The 16819-nt window shown below is 40.7% G+C and overlaps 2 protein-coding genes across 2 annotated transcripts in view; one reads left to right on the top strand and one right to left on the bottom strand.

Annotated features, from left to right (window-relative positions):
• Positions 1 to 5044, bottom strand: part of grk6 (G protein-coupled receptor kinase 6) — a 49023-nt gene extending 43979 nt beyond the window's left edge. The window contains exon 1 of the mRNA XM_023419244.2: positions 4837 to 5044. Coding sequence (XP_023275012.1) covers positions 4837 to 4888 — 52 coding nt within the window. The 5' untranslated portion in view covers positions 4889 to 5044. The remainder of the gene's footprint in view (positions 1 to 4836) is intronic.
• Positions 5045 to 7728: 2684 nt separating this feature from the next.
• Positions 7729 to 15882, top strand: nop16 (NOP16 nucleolar protein homolog (yeast)). The gene is made up of 5 exons (XM_023419246.2): positions 7729 to 7923; positions 9710 to 9818; positions 11405 to 11471; positions 13020 to 13126; positions 15196 to 15882. Exons 1-5 carry the CDS (start codon positions 7817 to 7819, stop codon positions 15337 to 15339), a joined length of 534 nt encoding a protein of 177 aa, XP_023275014.1. The 5' UTR covers positions 7729 to 7816; the 3' UTR covers positions 15340 to 15882.
• Positions 15883 to 16819: the final 937 nt, after the last annotated feature.

The following is a 16819-nucleotide window of genomic DNA, read 5'->3' as shown; positions in this document are numbered from 1 at the left end:
CGCTGCAATCAGCTCTGTTTGTCATTAAGTCCTTCCAGCGCCCGGTCACGACGTCCATTAACGAATCTATTTCTGCCGCTGCACCGGACCCCCAATCACTTCACCCCACCGGAGGTCTTCCCTCTCCACTGCACGGTGTCCCCTGATCGTGATGGTTAAAGGCCCGAGGATGAATTCAGCTCCTAAAACTACACAGAGAGACTCTTCCTGCAGCTGCCTTTCATGTTAAAAGCATTCCAGGGTAGACAGTGTCTTTTATTGTGAAGTAGGACATTTTCTGAAGCTTTACATAATAATATTTTTCCTAGATTATACGAGAAGGTCAATGCGAATACACAGTGTTTTGAAGTAGATAAAATTTTAAAAAAACAGCGGACAAGATACGTCAAAGTTTCAAGCTGCTGACGTCTAAATGGAAATGACAACATAACAAACATTTACTCAACAAGATAATGTTGGAAATTATGACAAACCAGAAAAGGAAAACCCGCCGAATAACAAATGTGGTCATTGTCAAACTTCCTGACAAGATAAACGATGACTATAACATTGTTATCAGTTATGCTGCGTTCAAAGAATTTCCGATATTTACAATTTGCAATCGCTGCCTATAAGAACAAGGGGCTTTCCAGGGAGAACAATGACTTTTATTGTGAAGTAGCCACAGGAAATCTGGATGGTTCTAGATCTAAAATAATAATCTAAAATATCTATTCAACTATCAGAACCGACTAACAAAGACTTTTACGCAACTTTTTATCACATATTTTGAAAACAATGACAAACCTGAAAATAAATATATTCAGAGAACTAAACCAGTAACTTACTAATTTCGTAAACTTGAAATATCCCGTCATTTCCAAAAAGAGACAAGACGATGATTCTTGTGTTTTGCATCACTGAGAACATCTTGTGTGTCACGCTGCGTTCAAGTTCGTGTAGGATGGATGGAAACAACGGGAAAGATTCCCATGTTCACAACCTGCGAGTGTGTTCTAGGAACAACTAAACTGCACCAGCAAATATGTTTCAAAGGAAATATAACTGTGATTATGGTTCCTACTAATGTAACGAAGATGTTGTTAATTTACATATTTGGCAAATTGTAAATACAAATATACTAAATGTACCAAATAATTCATTAAAACATGTAATTCAATTCTATTTAATTTGAACTTAATGTGATTTCTATATCAGGGTGCGTTCATCATCATCATCATCTGAAGAGTTGGTGAATTGAGGGTTACAAAAACAACACGACATGGTCACTGTATCATTTGCATCTAATCACTTTGAATGACGGACTTTGGCTCATGTTCATTTGGTTTTCCAGACACTTCTGTATCATTTGGCGCCACAATAACATAATATATAAAGTATATTTACACAATGGAAACGGGAATATTTGCTTTAAAAAGTGCATATTTTACCGTGACTTTGTTGTGACATCACAAAGTTCCAGAAGTCCTGACGGCTGGTTTTAAGGCTCAGTTTCTGAATACAGGCTGTGTGCATTTCTCTGTGGACTGAGGCTTTGATACTTTCACAGTATTAATATAGAAGCTAGAGCTGATCTATAATCACACTACACATGGACACAGACCTTCAGACAGGATGGCGCTTTAAAAATTTACTTTAACTTTTCAGAACTTTGGCTTCTTTTGTAAATAAAACAAAAAGGTTTTGCAGAAAAAGGTTTAAATTTCTTAGAGTAAAATAACCAAAATTTCAGTATCAGCACCTAAGCTTTGATTCTGATTTCAAACCCAGCTCCATCAATGAGACCAAACAGAACTACAGCTCAATAAAAGTCTGATAAAAATTGAATTAAACCACCAAGAACTAGAGTTCTGTGGTTCAACCCTCCTTGTCTATAATCAGCCGCTTGTTCTGAAAACTCTCCCTAACATTTTATGAATGAACGCAGCACGTCCACCTCGTCCGACACAAGAAACACGAGTCTGCAGCTGCACATCTGCTCAAACAAATAGAATTAGTCAAGAGGTAAAGTGAGTAACCTATTGAAAGTAAAAGAGCGAGTTATTTGGGTTCAACCTTTTACTGAAACGATCGGAGAGTCGTAAGAGTTGATATTCTTTAAACGGAACAATCACACATGAACTTCATTAACCCTGCTGGAGAACGTCTCACACGTCTCTGTCCGCAGGAACCGACGCAAAAAGCCTTAAATGCAGCAGCAGAGTGAGCGCTCTGTCCAAACGAAGATCTCCACAATGACACCTGTTGCCTTTCTCATCCTTCACCTCAGCTGAGCATCACTGGTGTAAACAACTCATGGGTTTTGGTCACTGAAGTTCAGACTGTTTCCTCTTTCCCTGCAGACATCCACAGCTTTAAAGGGAAACTCCACCCTAAAATTTTAAAACACCATCTATTAATGACCTTTATTCCTATTCTATTCCCATTTCCCTTCTTGCAGACATCCTTTTCTTCCTTCTTCTTTTAAGTCACGACTATTTCCACCAACAAACCAGAGGTGAAAGTTCACCGTCCACTGCCTCGACTCATTAGTTGTGGCACAAGTTCAGTTAATTGTGACTAATAACACAGAGAGAATCGTGACAACCATCTTCTCGTGTCTCTCTGCAAATGGCTTTCAAACAACTTTCACGACGCACGACAATTTGATTTTTAAATTAACGGCCACTAATTGCTTCCTAGAAGGTCGGAAATCGGAGAGCAAAGGGCACGCTGCGGAAAACGGTCAGCGGTAATGTGAAGTATAAGCAAATTGTGATCCAGCACATTTTACTGCTGCAGATTCATCATGTTGGCGGACTCACAACAACCGAAGCAACAGGAGCCGAGATATTTAACCAAATATTAAACACCGCCTGACAAACCTTTGACTTTATTCCACGATGACCCTCATGGAGGTACAGCTGCAACGATTAGTTGATTAATCGATTAAAGAATTATCTGCAACTCAAGCAAAATGACAAATATTCTCAGGATTCAGCTCTTCACATGTGAGATTTTCATATTTTTGTTATATGTAATAGTAATTTGAATATCTTTAGGTTTTGGACTGTTGATCAAATTAACATTTACCATTTTATAGACAAAACAAACTAATAGATTAACAGAGAAAATGATATGCAGATCAATCAATAATGGAAACAATCATTAGTTGCAGCATTAACAAGGGACTTTTAGTTCGTACTGTGTGTCGAGCAAATAAAACGCCCCATGATTTTCATTATGGAAATGAATAAAGCTTTTTATCGGAGCCGCCCTGCCTCCTCAAGTCCAGCTTCTGTAACGAATTTTAACGACGCCAGGACAGCTGTCATGATAAAATCAGCTTTTTCACAGATTGAGGAGAAACACTTGTGACGAGCAGATTGAACTTTGTGTGTAAAATCTGGGGAATTTCTCCTTTAACAGGCTTAAAAAGAGAAAATGAGAAATGCCCAGAATTTCCTTTAAACTGAGGCTCTGAGGTGTGTGTGTGTGTGTTTACACCTGATCCACTTGCATAAAAGAGAGTCTTTTCGAGGCTCCGGAGAGGTCAGAGGTCAATGCCTGTCTGGCACTGCCTTGCTCAGTGGCACTTGAGCTGGGCAGATGGGTGCCAACACAGAGAGGCTGGAGTAGCGCAGCAGATAAGCTGAATTGAGCAGATAAGCTCACAGTGAGGGATCATGACAACTCATCTTCTCGTGTCCCTCTGCAGACGGCTTTAGGATTATGTTGGCACTGAGTCACCACAACCTTTGTCTCCTGATCTCACAACAATAACAAAGGGCTCTGATGATGTATGCATCCTTCACAATAAGACGTCTGTTTATAGTTTAACCATGCAAGTGCTGGAAATGTGAATTTGTTGTGGTATATTTTGTATCTTTCACATGTATCTGACCTATTAACCTGTGAGTGACTTAACGACCCCGCAGGTGTCAGGGCAGAAGTTCCAGGAAATCGAGACTGCTTGGCACATAAAAGCCATTTAAAAAAAAAAAAAAAAAAAAAAGACATTAAAATCATAAAGTGCAATCCTGTGCAAGTACAAACCTTCAGTACAACACAGCTGCTCTGCCTCAACATCCTGTTTCGCAAACGCACAGGACGATGCTGCAACATCAGCAAAGGGAAACCCGATGTGTCGCTGCAGCCACATTTCAGTTGAAACCTCTTTCCGGACCTCGTACTTCGCGTTTCTGCGTGCCACGCCAAACTCGTTTTGAAAATGTGTGAATTTTACGCGCCCTTTCGTTTCATCCGCGTGCGTTCACAGCACACAACAATGCGGGTAACGTTTTACAGGTCTCCGGGACCCACTCTTTAATTCGGCATACATTAGTAAACAGAAGTTCATTTCAGTTAATATTAAAAGTACGACAAACTGCTAGCTTGGCGTCACCGCCGCCTTCTCTCAGCGGGACTCCCTACGGAGGCGGTTAGCGTATTCTAACAGTTACCGACAGTTTACCGTGAACAAGGAAAGCTGATATTTTGTGTAATTAAGGTATAAAGTAAAAACAGTTCCACGCCGAATTGACCGCTATTTGTTAAGGAGTTGGGCACGAGTGTCGGCCCGTTAATAACATCTACGTAAACCCGCGAAAAAGCCAGGAAACTTCAAATCGTTTAAGTTGTTAATGGAGTCCGGCGCATATTTTATTTTAGGGTAACGTCCTGTTCGTATCGAGCCGCAGCATCAAAAGATTTGATCACCGGCCAACAGGAAGTGCAGTAACAGTTTCTATCACTCGTTGTCCGGGGCATCCCTCCTGCCGTTGGACCGCCGCCGTGTCGTAGGTACGGTACCGGGGGGGGGGAGAGGAGCTGTCAAACCGCCATCTCCATCCTTACCTTCCCGTGCTTTCAGCAGCACCGTGTTGGCCACGATGTTCTCCAGCTCCATGTTGATGCCGTCTGGGGTTACAGTAGCAGCAGCAGACCGAGCTCCTGGTCCCCCGCGGCGGCTTCAATCTCAGTTTATCCTCCCTAAACACCGTCCACCGCCTCCTCCCACCGCCCAGCCAAGGAGGACAAATTCAACTCCCCGTTTGTGCTTCTCGTTCAGTGCTGTCCGGTGACAGTCCGCACCCCTCCTCTCCGCTTTCTCCTCCTCTGTCTCCTCCTCCTCCCTTCATCTCTCCGCCCTGGAGCTGCTGTCAGAGAGGAGGGGAGAAACACGGACGTCACACTCTGTTCGAAATTTAACACGTAAACGCAACATGAGGCAGACACCACAGACAGACCTCTCACTCTGCTCACATTATCAAGATACTCTCTCCTCCACCAGCCTTGGTTACACAGTGTATTTTATCTGTTAAAATATAATAGTACTGGGATTTTTATGTCCACGTTTTTCTAATTTAAATGAACATTTTCTTGGCTGCTCTTCTGGACATTAATTATGTACATTTTGAAAGATTAAATGAAAAAGAACTACAGCTCTAATGAAGTTTTTGTTTCATGAGTAACCTCGGAGCATGTTTTATTTATAGTAAAATAGTAATGTAACTTTATTAAATTCATTATATTTATTTATAACATTTATAAAACATGTCATTATTTATTATTAATAATGATTATACACTTTATGTGCATAACATCTTTTAATCAAGAAATGCAGCTTAAAGTGATTTACAATGAAGAAATTAAATGCATTACATTTTTGTTTTTCATATTTTCTGATCTTAATGTTTGAGATTAAGATTTACCAAACGGTTCCACAGTAATGAGGTTGACTCCATGTACTGTGATTTCTCTGCCTTCCCTATAATTGATTGATGCGCTAATTATGTAGCTATTAAAAAATATTCCCATCAGCTTCATTTGTGATTCACAATGACGTAGGTCAAAATATTTAAATCAATACACTACGACTGAAATACAACTCCTCTTATTGGTCAAAAAGGGTTTGGTGTCCGTGGATGTATCAATCAGATGCATCAGATTGATGCACTGTTACAAATACAAAAATCAATGGATTACTGACTCCAGAGCTGCAGCTCTCTGTGGCTCATCTTTCCCTGCATGGATCAATGAAAGCACCACGGTGCATTAAAGCTACATTAAGAAAGACTTTTACTGTTTTGTCATGTACACTGACGACAGCAGCTCATATCAAGCAGGAGGGGGGTTGATAGCGTTATTGATCAGTACTTGTCACTCACTGATTGCTTCCCCTGGATGTGGCTTTCAGAACTCACTCTCTGGACCAAACTTCCATTTGGAAATAATCCTCATCTTCCCTCGAATCCCCTGGACGTCAAAGACTAAAAGGTGTATTATGCAAACATAAACAACTGAAGAACATTATCTAACATCAAGTAAACCTGTACTCGCTGGCAGTGATTAAGTAATCCAACATGTTACTTTCCATATCCAGCAGTCACAGAGCAACATGACGATTCATGTGTTGTGGTGTTCGTGTCACCTGGTGAATCTCAGTCCAGTATTTTCTCTCCTTTAGCTCTGCATTTGGTCTCCACCACCTCCTGGGGGAAATATCTGCCTCTGAACAGGTAGAGGACTATGGAGGACCAGGGGCGTCACAGGAAAAGTAATAAAGTATTTCTTTAATTTCATATTCTAATAAACATCAAAAACAGGAATTGTAAAAAGAATTTACAAATGAATGATTAATCCATCAATAAATACTTAAGATTTAAAAATGGATTTACAAAAACAGCAATAAAATATACCACTGAGAAATACCTTTATCAATTCATGAATAAGAATTTGAGAATAGAATTTGGATTTGAAATTGACTGGAAAAGAGACAAAGAAAAGTAAACGTTGCTGCTGTTGTTCAAACATTCAATATGCAGAAAAAGACCTAAACAGGCTTCAGAGACCTGTGGAGCTCTAATGCAGTCTGGAGCTTTTAAAGTCAAAAGAAATTTGATGAACAGCTCTTATTTTGAAGGTTAAGAGTAGGTAAAAAAAATGATATTTTATCTTTCACTTAACTCCAAAATTTGAAAATCTGAAGCTTTTGACATACTTTTTTTTTTTTTACCCAGTCTGACATCTAGAGGATAAAAGCAGCAGTTGCAGCTGTTTCCAGCCCTTGACTCAGCAGCCCCATTAAATCAAAGCTGTCACTGAAACTCAAAGTAACTCTGATGTAAACCTATATAAAGACTTTAGAGGTTTTCCTATTAGTGTTTTTATCATTTAATATCTTTTTAGTGTGTCTGTTTTTGTTACTGTTTTTAATTTGTTCAGAACATCTGATTAACAAGACTTAGTAAGATAGAAGTGAAATGGTAGATAAGATAAAACTGAATAAAACAGAATAAACAGGAGAATACGTTACAACACAGAACAAAATATGAATAAACAGTCCCAAATTTAATTTAATTAGAGGTCAGTGGCAAACACAAAAGTTTTCAGCTTGGATATATGTAAAAAGATTTTTTGTTCAAACACTAAAATACAGTTTTAATGAAGCACACTTCTCATCTATACATCAAATAACTATTTTTTATCTGCCAATATTTAAACATCTTGTTTTTTTTGTTTGTTTTGTTCTTGACCAACCGTCCAAAACCAAAACCCTCAATTTTCATGTAATAACAAATTTCATTACTAATATGTAGCAACATACATTTCTATTATATGTGTGTAAATAAAATAAAAACGTAAACTTAAAACAAAACGATTAAAGAAAAAAAAAGCCCGAAAGGTCAAAGGTAAAAAAAACGGGGCGTGGTCTGTAGTCACATGACCGGAACAAAACAAACACGTGCTTCCTGTTGCTGCTGCTGCTGCACGTTGCTTCCCTCTCAGACCAACAAACCTCCGCTGTGACAAGAAAACAGAGACAAACACAAACATGCCGAAAACCAAGCAGTCGAGTAAGAGGAAGAAGTTCGACTACAACAAAGACCGGAAGAAGATGAAGAAGAAGTTCATCAAGAAATATAAGCCGAGGATAGAAGAGTAAGTGGAGCACGGAACGGTTCGCTAGCATGTTAGCTAATGTTAGCTAATGTTAGCTAATGTTGGTTAACGCTGGGCATGTTGGAACCATGAGAAACACAAGGCTGGTTTCAGTTTAACGGTTAGGACGAGTTTATACCTGTGGGTCAAAGTCACGTGATCACTTAAACCCCCCCGCTGGGTCCTCGAGAGGTCACTGTTTCTGAGGTTTAACCTAAACCTGCTTTAGACCTGGTTTACCTGAGGTTGACCTAAACATGTCTCACACCTGGTTTAACAGAGGTTTAACTTAAACCTGCTTCAGACCTGGTTTACCTGAGGTTTAACTTAAACCTGCTTCAGACCTGGTTTACCTGAGGTTGACCTAAACATGTCTCACACCTGGTTTAACAGAGGTTTAACTTAAACCTGCTTCAGACCTGGTTTACCTGAGGTTTAACTTAAACCTGCTTCAGACCTGGTTTACCTGAGGTTGACCTAAACATGTCTCACACCTGGTTTACCTGAGGTTTAACTTAAACCTGTTTTAGACCTGGTTTACCTGAGGTTAACTTAAACCTGCTTTAGACCTGGTTTACCTGAGGTTTAACTTAAACCTGTTTTAGACCTGGTTTACCTGAGGTTAACTTAAACCTGCTTTAGACCTGGTTTACCTGAGGTTTAACTTAAACCTGTTTTAGACCTGGTTTACCTGAGGTTAACTTAAACCTGCTTTAGACCTGGTTTACCTGAGGTTTAACTTAATAAACACTAGATAAATAAGTCACAAAAACAAGTATTATCCCACGACCGTTTCACCGTGAGCTAATAATCTATATTGGCTATTGATGAGGCACAGAGGAATGAAAGCGACTAATATGAAAGGAATTTGTTGAAATATTTTGATCAGTGTTATTCAGTGTTGGTGAACATCAGACATTAGGTTCAGGTCATTATCTCGACCACCATCCTAGCTGAAGTAAGGTGTGGGTGAAGCTGCTGCTCCATCATCTTCGAGATGATGATTTCTGTAAAAAGTAAAACAAAGATAACAAAGTAGTTAAATTCATAATTCATCTGAATGATGGGTTCATGCGTCAAACTGTGGCGGTCTACAGGCTGGAGGACAAGTGGATGCCATGCTTTCCTATTGTAGTGGTCTGCAGGGTTGTCTCGGGGGGGGGGGGGGGGGGGGGGGTCAGTAGTCGTCGGGATGTGTGTGTGCTCACTGCGGATATCCACGTCGCTTAAATCCTTCAATTGTTTCATTGAGTCGCTGCCCACCTGGAGCGGAAATGAATCCAAGGCCGTGACTCAAGTTCAGCTGCGAATACACAAGAAACTGTGCAGATCGACTCCACAACACAATGGTCTGATTACTGAGAGGAGGAGATTTATTTTCTTTATGAGTTAATCATCAGGCTTCTTTTGAAATGATTTGAAACCGTGAATATCTCTGATGTACAGGGCTGAATGTTTGTCTCTGGGACCGAGGTGCAAAACATTAATCAAGGCAGTAAATACTGTATGCATATTAGCATTTTATACAACACAGTCCTTGAGCCACAGATGACTAAGATATATGTTTTTTAAAAAGTCAAATAATATATCCAGTTGTTACACATAACAGGTATAAACAAAACAGCTATAAATGTTAGTGTGACTTTAATAACAGGAATGTAAAGTGTTAAACTCAGGAGGTGTTTGTTTTTTATCTTGAAAGAAACAATCACTAACACAAGGTGTAATTTTTAGGCCCATTTTTATTTTAGATGTAACTTTGACAGTTTGTTCCTTCTTCTCTCAGTTCACAGATTCGAAATGCGTGGGACGACAACAAGTCCATGGCCAGGAACCTGCAGGAGATGGGTCTGGCGTTCGATCCAAACCGGACTCTGCCAATAAAGAAACAGAGAGTAAGTGATCGCTCTGGGTTTGGCTCAGATTCTGTTCCCCCCCCCCTTGAGAAGATGGAGATTCAGTTTTAAATGACTGTTGTCGTGATCAGATTGGGATTTGCAGCTGATCATGGGACTAAAATCATAGATAACTCCTGTTTCTGTAGACTGTAAAAACAAAAACATATACAAGCTCTCACCACATGAATTGGTCCATTTATTAAATAATTCCAGACTGTCATATTTCAGATCCAGCAGTTAATGACACTGTTGTTGTGTTACATTTATCACATGTCCCTGAACACGTCTGATTTTAGCTCTGGGCAGTTTTACACTTTGTTTTACATTTTCATTTAGTTATTTAAATAATATTTTTGTGGCATTTTTTTTTAACCTCTTTATTGATGGTGTAGATATAAACAGGACAGTTGCAGCAAATGTCCTGGCGTGGAAACGAACTGAAAGACGCTGCAGTCATCGGTTCAGATATTTGCGACTCAGTTTTCAGAACACCACATATTTTTGTCTCATAAATAAATGTCCCAGCCTTTGCCTCAGGCTAATCTTTTTCTGTCACAGTCTATTCTCTAAGTTAAGCTCTTTATTTGGAATTATGTTCTTCCAGTATTTTTCCATGCATGCCTTTTAAAACAGAAAAAATAGAAAATACAAATCTGGATCACCCAGGATGTATTTCTGTGTCTGTCTGTGCTGATGGATGCATCAGATCAGCAGCTGAATGATTGTGTTGTCTCTCTGCTGAAGTCTCCAACTTCCGCTTCAGAGAATTTGAGGAAATTGTTAAATTAAAACTCTTGTTATTTTAAGTAATAAATGTATCCATCTGATTAGGATTTTAAAACGCTTGTGTTCATATCCTGTAGTTGTTGGTTTGTGCCAGAAGGGGGCAACAGAGCGTTGACGATGAAACCACTTCAGTTAAAGAACCATTAAATGTCTACAACTGGTTTTCAAAACAAATATGTATAAAACTGACTCTTTAAGAATGGATTGAACAGAAATAAATGAAATTTAAATGAATGTATTTGCAGCGTCAGGAGCAAATATCCCACAATGATGGTAATTCCTGAGTGTAGACACTTCACAGCTTTTATTCGATATTTAATTTGCTGATGCATTGTAACTCATACGGATGTTTTTTATTTTTATTTTTTAATGGTGAATTCGTTTTTTTTGTTGTTCTTCAATGGCGCTCTCTGTTTGCTCACTTTCTCCCTGGGGTTAATTAAAGTTAATCTTGTCTTGTGGGCTGCAGCTTGTTTTCCAGCAGCTTCACACAAGGTTTCACTTCATCAACATACAACAATGAGAGACCCATAAATCAGGAATTATTTTTACGCCGCCTCTGGGCTCAGGAAGTTCCATCAGTGCTGGAAAACCCCCCACACACACACACACACACACACACACACACACACACACACACACACCATACCCGTCATGTCACATTAGAGAAGAAGATGGACAGTCGATGTTAAACAAACATGTTTAAAATCCTCCGTCCTGACGGATTAACCCAGAAACACACCGGCTGACGACCTGACCTCCATTGTTGCTCATTATGTGTTTTTGTTTACGTGCAGCTCCTCGGAGAAGACAAACAGACGAAAGCTCCCGTCAACATCGTCACCAAACCCTACGTTCTCAACCGTAAGTCATTTCTTTTTTCTCCTTCACTCGACTTTCTTTTGTTCTTTGTTTTGCACTAGAAGTCTGCGCCTAGGTCGGATCGGGCGAGAGCCTGATTGAACAGGGCAGAGTCGGGCTAAACCCGGTCACACCAGAATGTTTCATATCAAAATATATTTACACACCCTGGATAAGATAAGTGGTGATTTAGTGACTGTATGCACTTCACCCGAACTCTATGTAAACACTGTCACTGCTACAAGTGTTTTAATCCGCAATATTAAAATATGACATGTGGCTCGTTGCCGTGGGCGTGTTGTTTCAGTTACAGATGAATCGGTTAAATATGATTCAGGAAGCACCTAGCTACAAATCGAGTGTTTGGACAAACCTTCATGACTCTCCAGAGCCCCATGAACCCGACATCATGCTTTCCCTCCGCAGACTCACCTCTCTGCTGACTGTACGGCAGCTGATGTGAATGAGCCTCTACCTTTTCTCTCTGACTCATGGTTTTAAATATAGTAAAAAGAGCTGAAATCCCAAAACAAACAAGCAGGAGGAAACGGAGCATGTGTCGGGGACTATTTTCAGCTGCAGTTTAATCCACGTTGGATGCTCTAGTATTTCTGGCAGCAGGACGGTGTGTGTGGGACTGAGTCAAAATGTGTGTGTTCACAGTGATGAAGGCACTCCCCATTACCATTAATGTGTTTTTACCATCATTATTATTTATATTGTCATTAACGTCACAAAGTTGTGTGTCAGAGTTAAAGTGCAAGTCTGTCGTCGTGTTGAGTGATTCCACTGAGGCGAAGTGAAGGTGAAGTCTGTGTTTAAAGTCAAGACTCTTGTTGGTCTCCTTTTTTTTATTTTTTTTATAAACCACTTCCACGGCTCTTCTCTCTTCATTCGTGTGGACACTTCGGAGTGATTGCAGCTTATTTACACCAATATGAATGAGAGCAGAGTGTTTTTGTTACTGTGCACAGAAGCTCAGAGGAGTCGGCCTTCAGCAGCAGTTTCTCTGGATAATGGCGCTGAATGACGATGTGAAAGATCATAAAAGACTTTCACATTACAAAGATTCAGGGTAGTTTCAGGTCACATCCCTGTTTACCCTGTTGACGTCTTGAGTAATGGCTAAAAAGTCTTTAATGAGGTCACCACGACCTTGACCTTTGACCACCAGAAACTTATCAGTTTGTCCTTGAGTCCAAGTGAAAGTTTGTGCCAAATTTGAAGGGATTTCCTTGAGGAGTTCTGGAGATATTGGGTTCATGAGGCCAAAATCATGTTTTGTGAGGTAACAGTGACCTTGACCTTTGACCTTTAGCCATCAAAATGTAACGAGTTCATCCTTGAATCCTAGTGACTGTTTGTGCCAAATTTAAATAAGGTCCTTCAAGTTTCTGAGATATCGTGTCCATCAACAACAAGGCTGTCGCCGACGCGGAGGAATAAAAAGTCCAGTTAATCATTAAAAGCCACCAAGATAGAAATGTAATTAATCTTTGAAGGATTTGGTTAATGTCCTGTTTTTGTTTTTCTTTGTGTGGTTCTGAGCAGAGCTGGAGGAGACGGCCAGTCGACCTGAGAAAGACACCAAGACGTTATCGTCCGACCTGATCGAGTACGTTCAGTACATGATCCGAGAACACAGCGACGACTACAAGGTAAGAGCTCCGACCCAAGCTTGAATGTGTCCTGAGTGACGTTTCTACGGTAACACAGCTCGGAGATAACGTGACCGTTTTCATTATTTAGCCAAGTATTTATTGAGCACAGTAAGTGTCAGACAGATTTGAGCTGAACGTTGAATCGGTTGAAGCAGAGTTGTTAAAAGGAGCCAAAATGTTGTTGTTTTTCTCTGGATTAAACTGACAAGATGTAACATGTAATCAGTGATATTCAGTGATATTCAGAGATGCTGGTCGGTGGATGTATTTCCCTTCGAGCAGAGGCTAAGCTAGCTGTTTCCCCCCTTTCTAGTCTTTATGCTAAGCTAAGCTAAGCTAGGTAACTTGATATTATCGCAGACATGACAGAGGTATCGATCGCCTCGTCTCACTTCCTGCAAGAAAGTGAATTAACATATTTCCCAAAATGTTGAATTACACCTTTAAGACTGAGGTGAGTGAGTGATCCATGCTAACATTCATTCATTCATTCATTCTTTCATTTAAAACAACACATCAAAATGTTGGAAAAAAACAAACAGATAATGCTTGTGTGCAGCCAGTCGAGTGAATTAATTCACATTCAGCTGAGGAGGTCCACATGGGAGAGCATCATTAGCACCATTAGCATCATTAGCACCATTAGCATCATTAGCAGGCTGAAAGTGAGCTTGACGCTCTGTTATCACCTGCTGCAGTTTACATACAGCATCAAACTGAACAATGTCCGATATTAGATATTCACCTGCGGGACAGTGCTGGAGAACTGTTTAGGAAAAGTTTCCCTGTTGGTGCGTTCAAGGACACTCTGACACCTGAGATATGAGGGCCGGCTGCCAAGGTCTAAGAGCTTCTCTCTCCTGGACGTGCTCAGTAGCTGCGGAGGAAACTTAATTTGTCAGTTGAATATTTTTATCTGTGGTGCAGCCGATGATAACGATGTCCTCTGTTTGGTTGCCTCTAAGTTTCAGCTCCGTGATATTCTGTCGTAGCTGCTGATTAGCATTTCTCTCATGACTTTAGATTGAAGGGACACACTGTCTTTTTCTTTTCTTTTTCTTTTTACTAGAATTTTAAATGACCCGATCATTTATCAGAAAAGTGCCTCATTCAAATGGATTTTCAACAGTTGGTTTAAATGGGAGTCATCACTGGGAGAACCGCCAAGTCCGAATCAGTTAGTGAGGAGAGTGTGTGTGTGTGTGTGTGTGTGTGTGTGTGTGTGTGTGTGTGTGTGCACTTTTAAATGCCATTATATAACCGCCCTCTAAAATGCATTTTTGCAGCGTTTTGTGGTCAACACAACATCACGCTCAAAATGGAGTCAGTTTTTATTCTCAAACAGCAGATTTAAGGTTTTTTCATTTACAGAAGTTCAGAGCAGATAAAGAGACACATGCTCCCACCTAGATAACTTTCGACCTTTGACCTCTAAAATCTAATCAGTTCATGCTTGAGTCCGAGTGAACGTTTGTGCCAAATTTGAAGAAGTTCCATCAAGGTGTTCCTGAGATCTCAGACGTACAACCTGAAAACAATATGTCTCCGGCTCTGACTGTCGTCGGCACGGAGGCATAAAAATATCCACATACGTGTGGGCGGGGCCTCAGATGTCCCAAAAGGCCACCGTAGAACAGTGTAGCTCTGGCGCCACCCTCAGGACAAACTGGTGTAGTTCATTAATTTGAACAGGGTGGTGTCGTCTTATATCCGGCTCCGCTGCTGTGCACTCACCGGGAATGACGACACAACACAGACTGCGATTGTTGTTTGAAAATACGTTGGTGGCCCCTCCCCTTCTGCTACGTAGCCAAGATGGCGACCGGTTACACTCAGAATAAACGATGTGAGTAATAACACAGTAATCTCGTGTGGTTTTCTGGTATTTAATGAGAATTACAGCCACGTGGGGGCGCTAGCATTTTTTTTTAATCAATTATCAGTCTTGGTTGAAAATGGTTTCTGGATTTTGCACATTTAATTTTTGTCACAAGGACGTAGGAACCTGTCTCAGCTGGTAGTGAGCGTCCAACATCTGGTTCTAACCGACCCTCCTGTCGTTTCAGGCGATGGCCAGAGACGAGAAGAACTACTACCAGGACACCCCCAAACAGATCAAGAGGAAGATCAACGAGTACAAGCGCTGCCACCAGCAGCACTACAACGCCTTCATCAGCTCGTTAGCTGTCCCGCAGCCGATGGACCAGTAGAGGGATTTTTAGACGCTGTTCTGGACTTGATATCGTTCTCTGCATCAGGACGAGACGGATCTGGTTCTGGAGAGACGAGGCGACGGGACGTTCAGACGGAAATCACAGAGCAGGACAATAGAATAATAAAGAGACACTTTTCTGTTGTTCCTGTCCAGATCTTTTGTTTTTAGTTTTTCTGCTTCTTTACAGGAAAATTGTCCCGATCTCGCCGCCAACTGTGTGTTTTTCTGTGTTATGACCGAGATGTTTTTGTTTTTTTTAAATGTATCATCAGCAGAAATGTTTCCCAGCTTCATTAAACACTTGAAATGTGTTTAATGAGAGGGATGCCGCCGCCGCCGCCGCCGCCGCTGCAGCATCATGTTTCCCACTGCAGCTGAGATGAAAACATGTTTCTACATAATGTTAATAAGCATAGAAAACCCAGTTAAACAGTCGACCCAGTTAGTGTCAGTGGAACAGCTGGGTCAGAATAAAACAATCTGAGTACAAGAAATATAATTTACTCCCATATTAAACATGTTTATTACAGAATGGAAATGTTGTATTTTCACTTTTTTAACCTTTTGTTTAAACCAACTACATTTACATTACGGTTTCTAAATCACATCAGATACAAATTAGACTTGATCACTTTTTAATTTATACTTATATGGAACAATGTGAGGTAAAAAAATTAGTTGCAACTCTCTGTGAAAGAGTTTGGTATCCAGAGCAAATATATTGCGTCATCATAAAATCTTTTATGGAGAAATGTGCTTAGCTGGTTTGTTCCTCAGCAGATATGGAGTCTTGCAAAAGAAGCAGCTTCAGTGTCTTTGTGAAAGAGTCGTGAGTGAAGGTCGATGTAATCAGTGCAGACAGAAGTGAAGATAAACAAGACGCCGTCGTGAGAGGGAGAAAATTGACCGTGAACAGGTCCTGACAAGTCGACAGCTGAGCGTTCTACTTTTAGAAAATGACAAATAATCGCCGTGATGCCGTTTCGAAGTCAACAAGAGATGATGTCAGCTGGAGGATCTCTGAAGAGAGGCTGTTAAGACAGATTGTCTCTGCCTCCAGAGAGGACGTGAAGCTTTTAGAGGATCAGTTTGTGTCGTGTTTAAATGTTTTTCTCGTTGTTCAAAAAGACCAAAACCAACATGATCCAGGTTGTGGTTTCTCTTAAGTGCTATATGAAGGCGGTAGCGGTGTCTGCGCTCGCCATACTCTGCTCATTAGCCTTCAAGCAAGTCACCCAGCTGTGCTAACGATGCTAACGGGAGCGTACGGTTGCCAGGTATAACACCGGCATCCACCGAAGCCTCGGCTCCGCACACCCGCCTCCTCTTTGCCCACGTTTGGATCGGAGCCGAGAGCGAGGGCTGGAGTCAGGTGCAGCCAAGATGGCAACAGCAGAGCGAGCTGCTCAAAACCGCTCTTCAGAAGCGTATGTGTGACGTCACAGAGGCTACGTCCATTTTTATTTACAGTCTAT

Source organism: Seriola lalandi, unplaced genomic scaffold, assembly GCF_002814215.2.
Source record: "Seriola lalandi dorsalis isolate HSWRI2012SDOR001 ecotype SW California unplaced genomic scaffold, Sedor1 jcf7180002054592, whole genome shotgun sequence".
NCBI classification, from domain to species: Eukaryota; Metazoa; Chordata; class Actinopteri; order Carangiformes; family Carangidae; genus Seriola; species Seriola lalandi.
This window is presented reverse-complemented; position numbering and strand designations above follow the sequence as displayed.

Excerpts from the sequence above, each read along its gene's own strand:
- nop16 (XM_023419246.2), top strand. The coding sequence starts at position 7,817 with ATGCCGAAAACCAAGCAGTCGAGTAAGAGGAAGAAGTTCGACTACAAC. Across the intron at positions 7,924-9,709 it reads TATAAGCCGAGGATAGAAGA|TTCACAGATTCGAAATGCGT; the intron begins GTAAGTGGAGCA and ends TTCTTCTCTCAG. Across the intron at positions 9,819-11,404 it reads TGCCAATAAAGAAACAGAGA|CTCCTCGGAGAAGACAAACA; the intron begins GTAAGTGATCGC and ends GTTTACGTGCAG.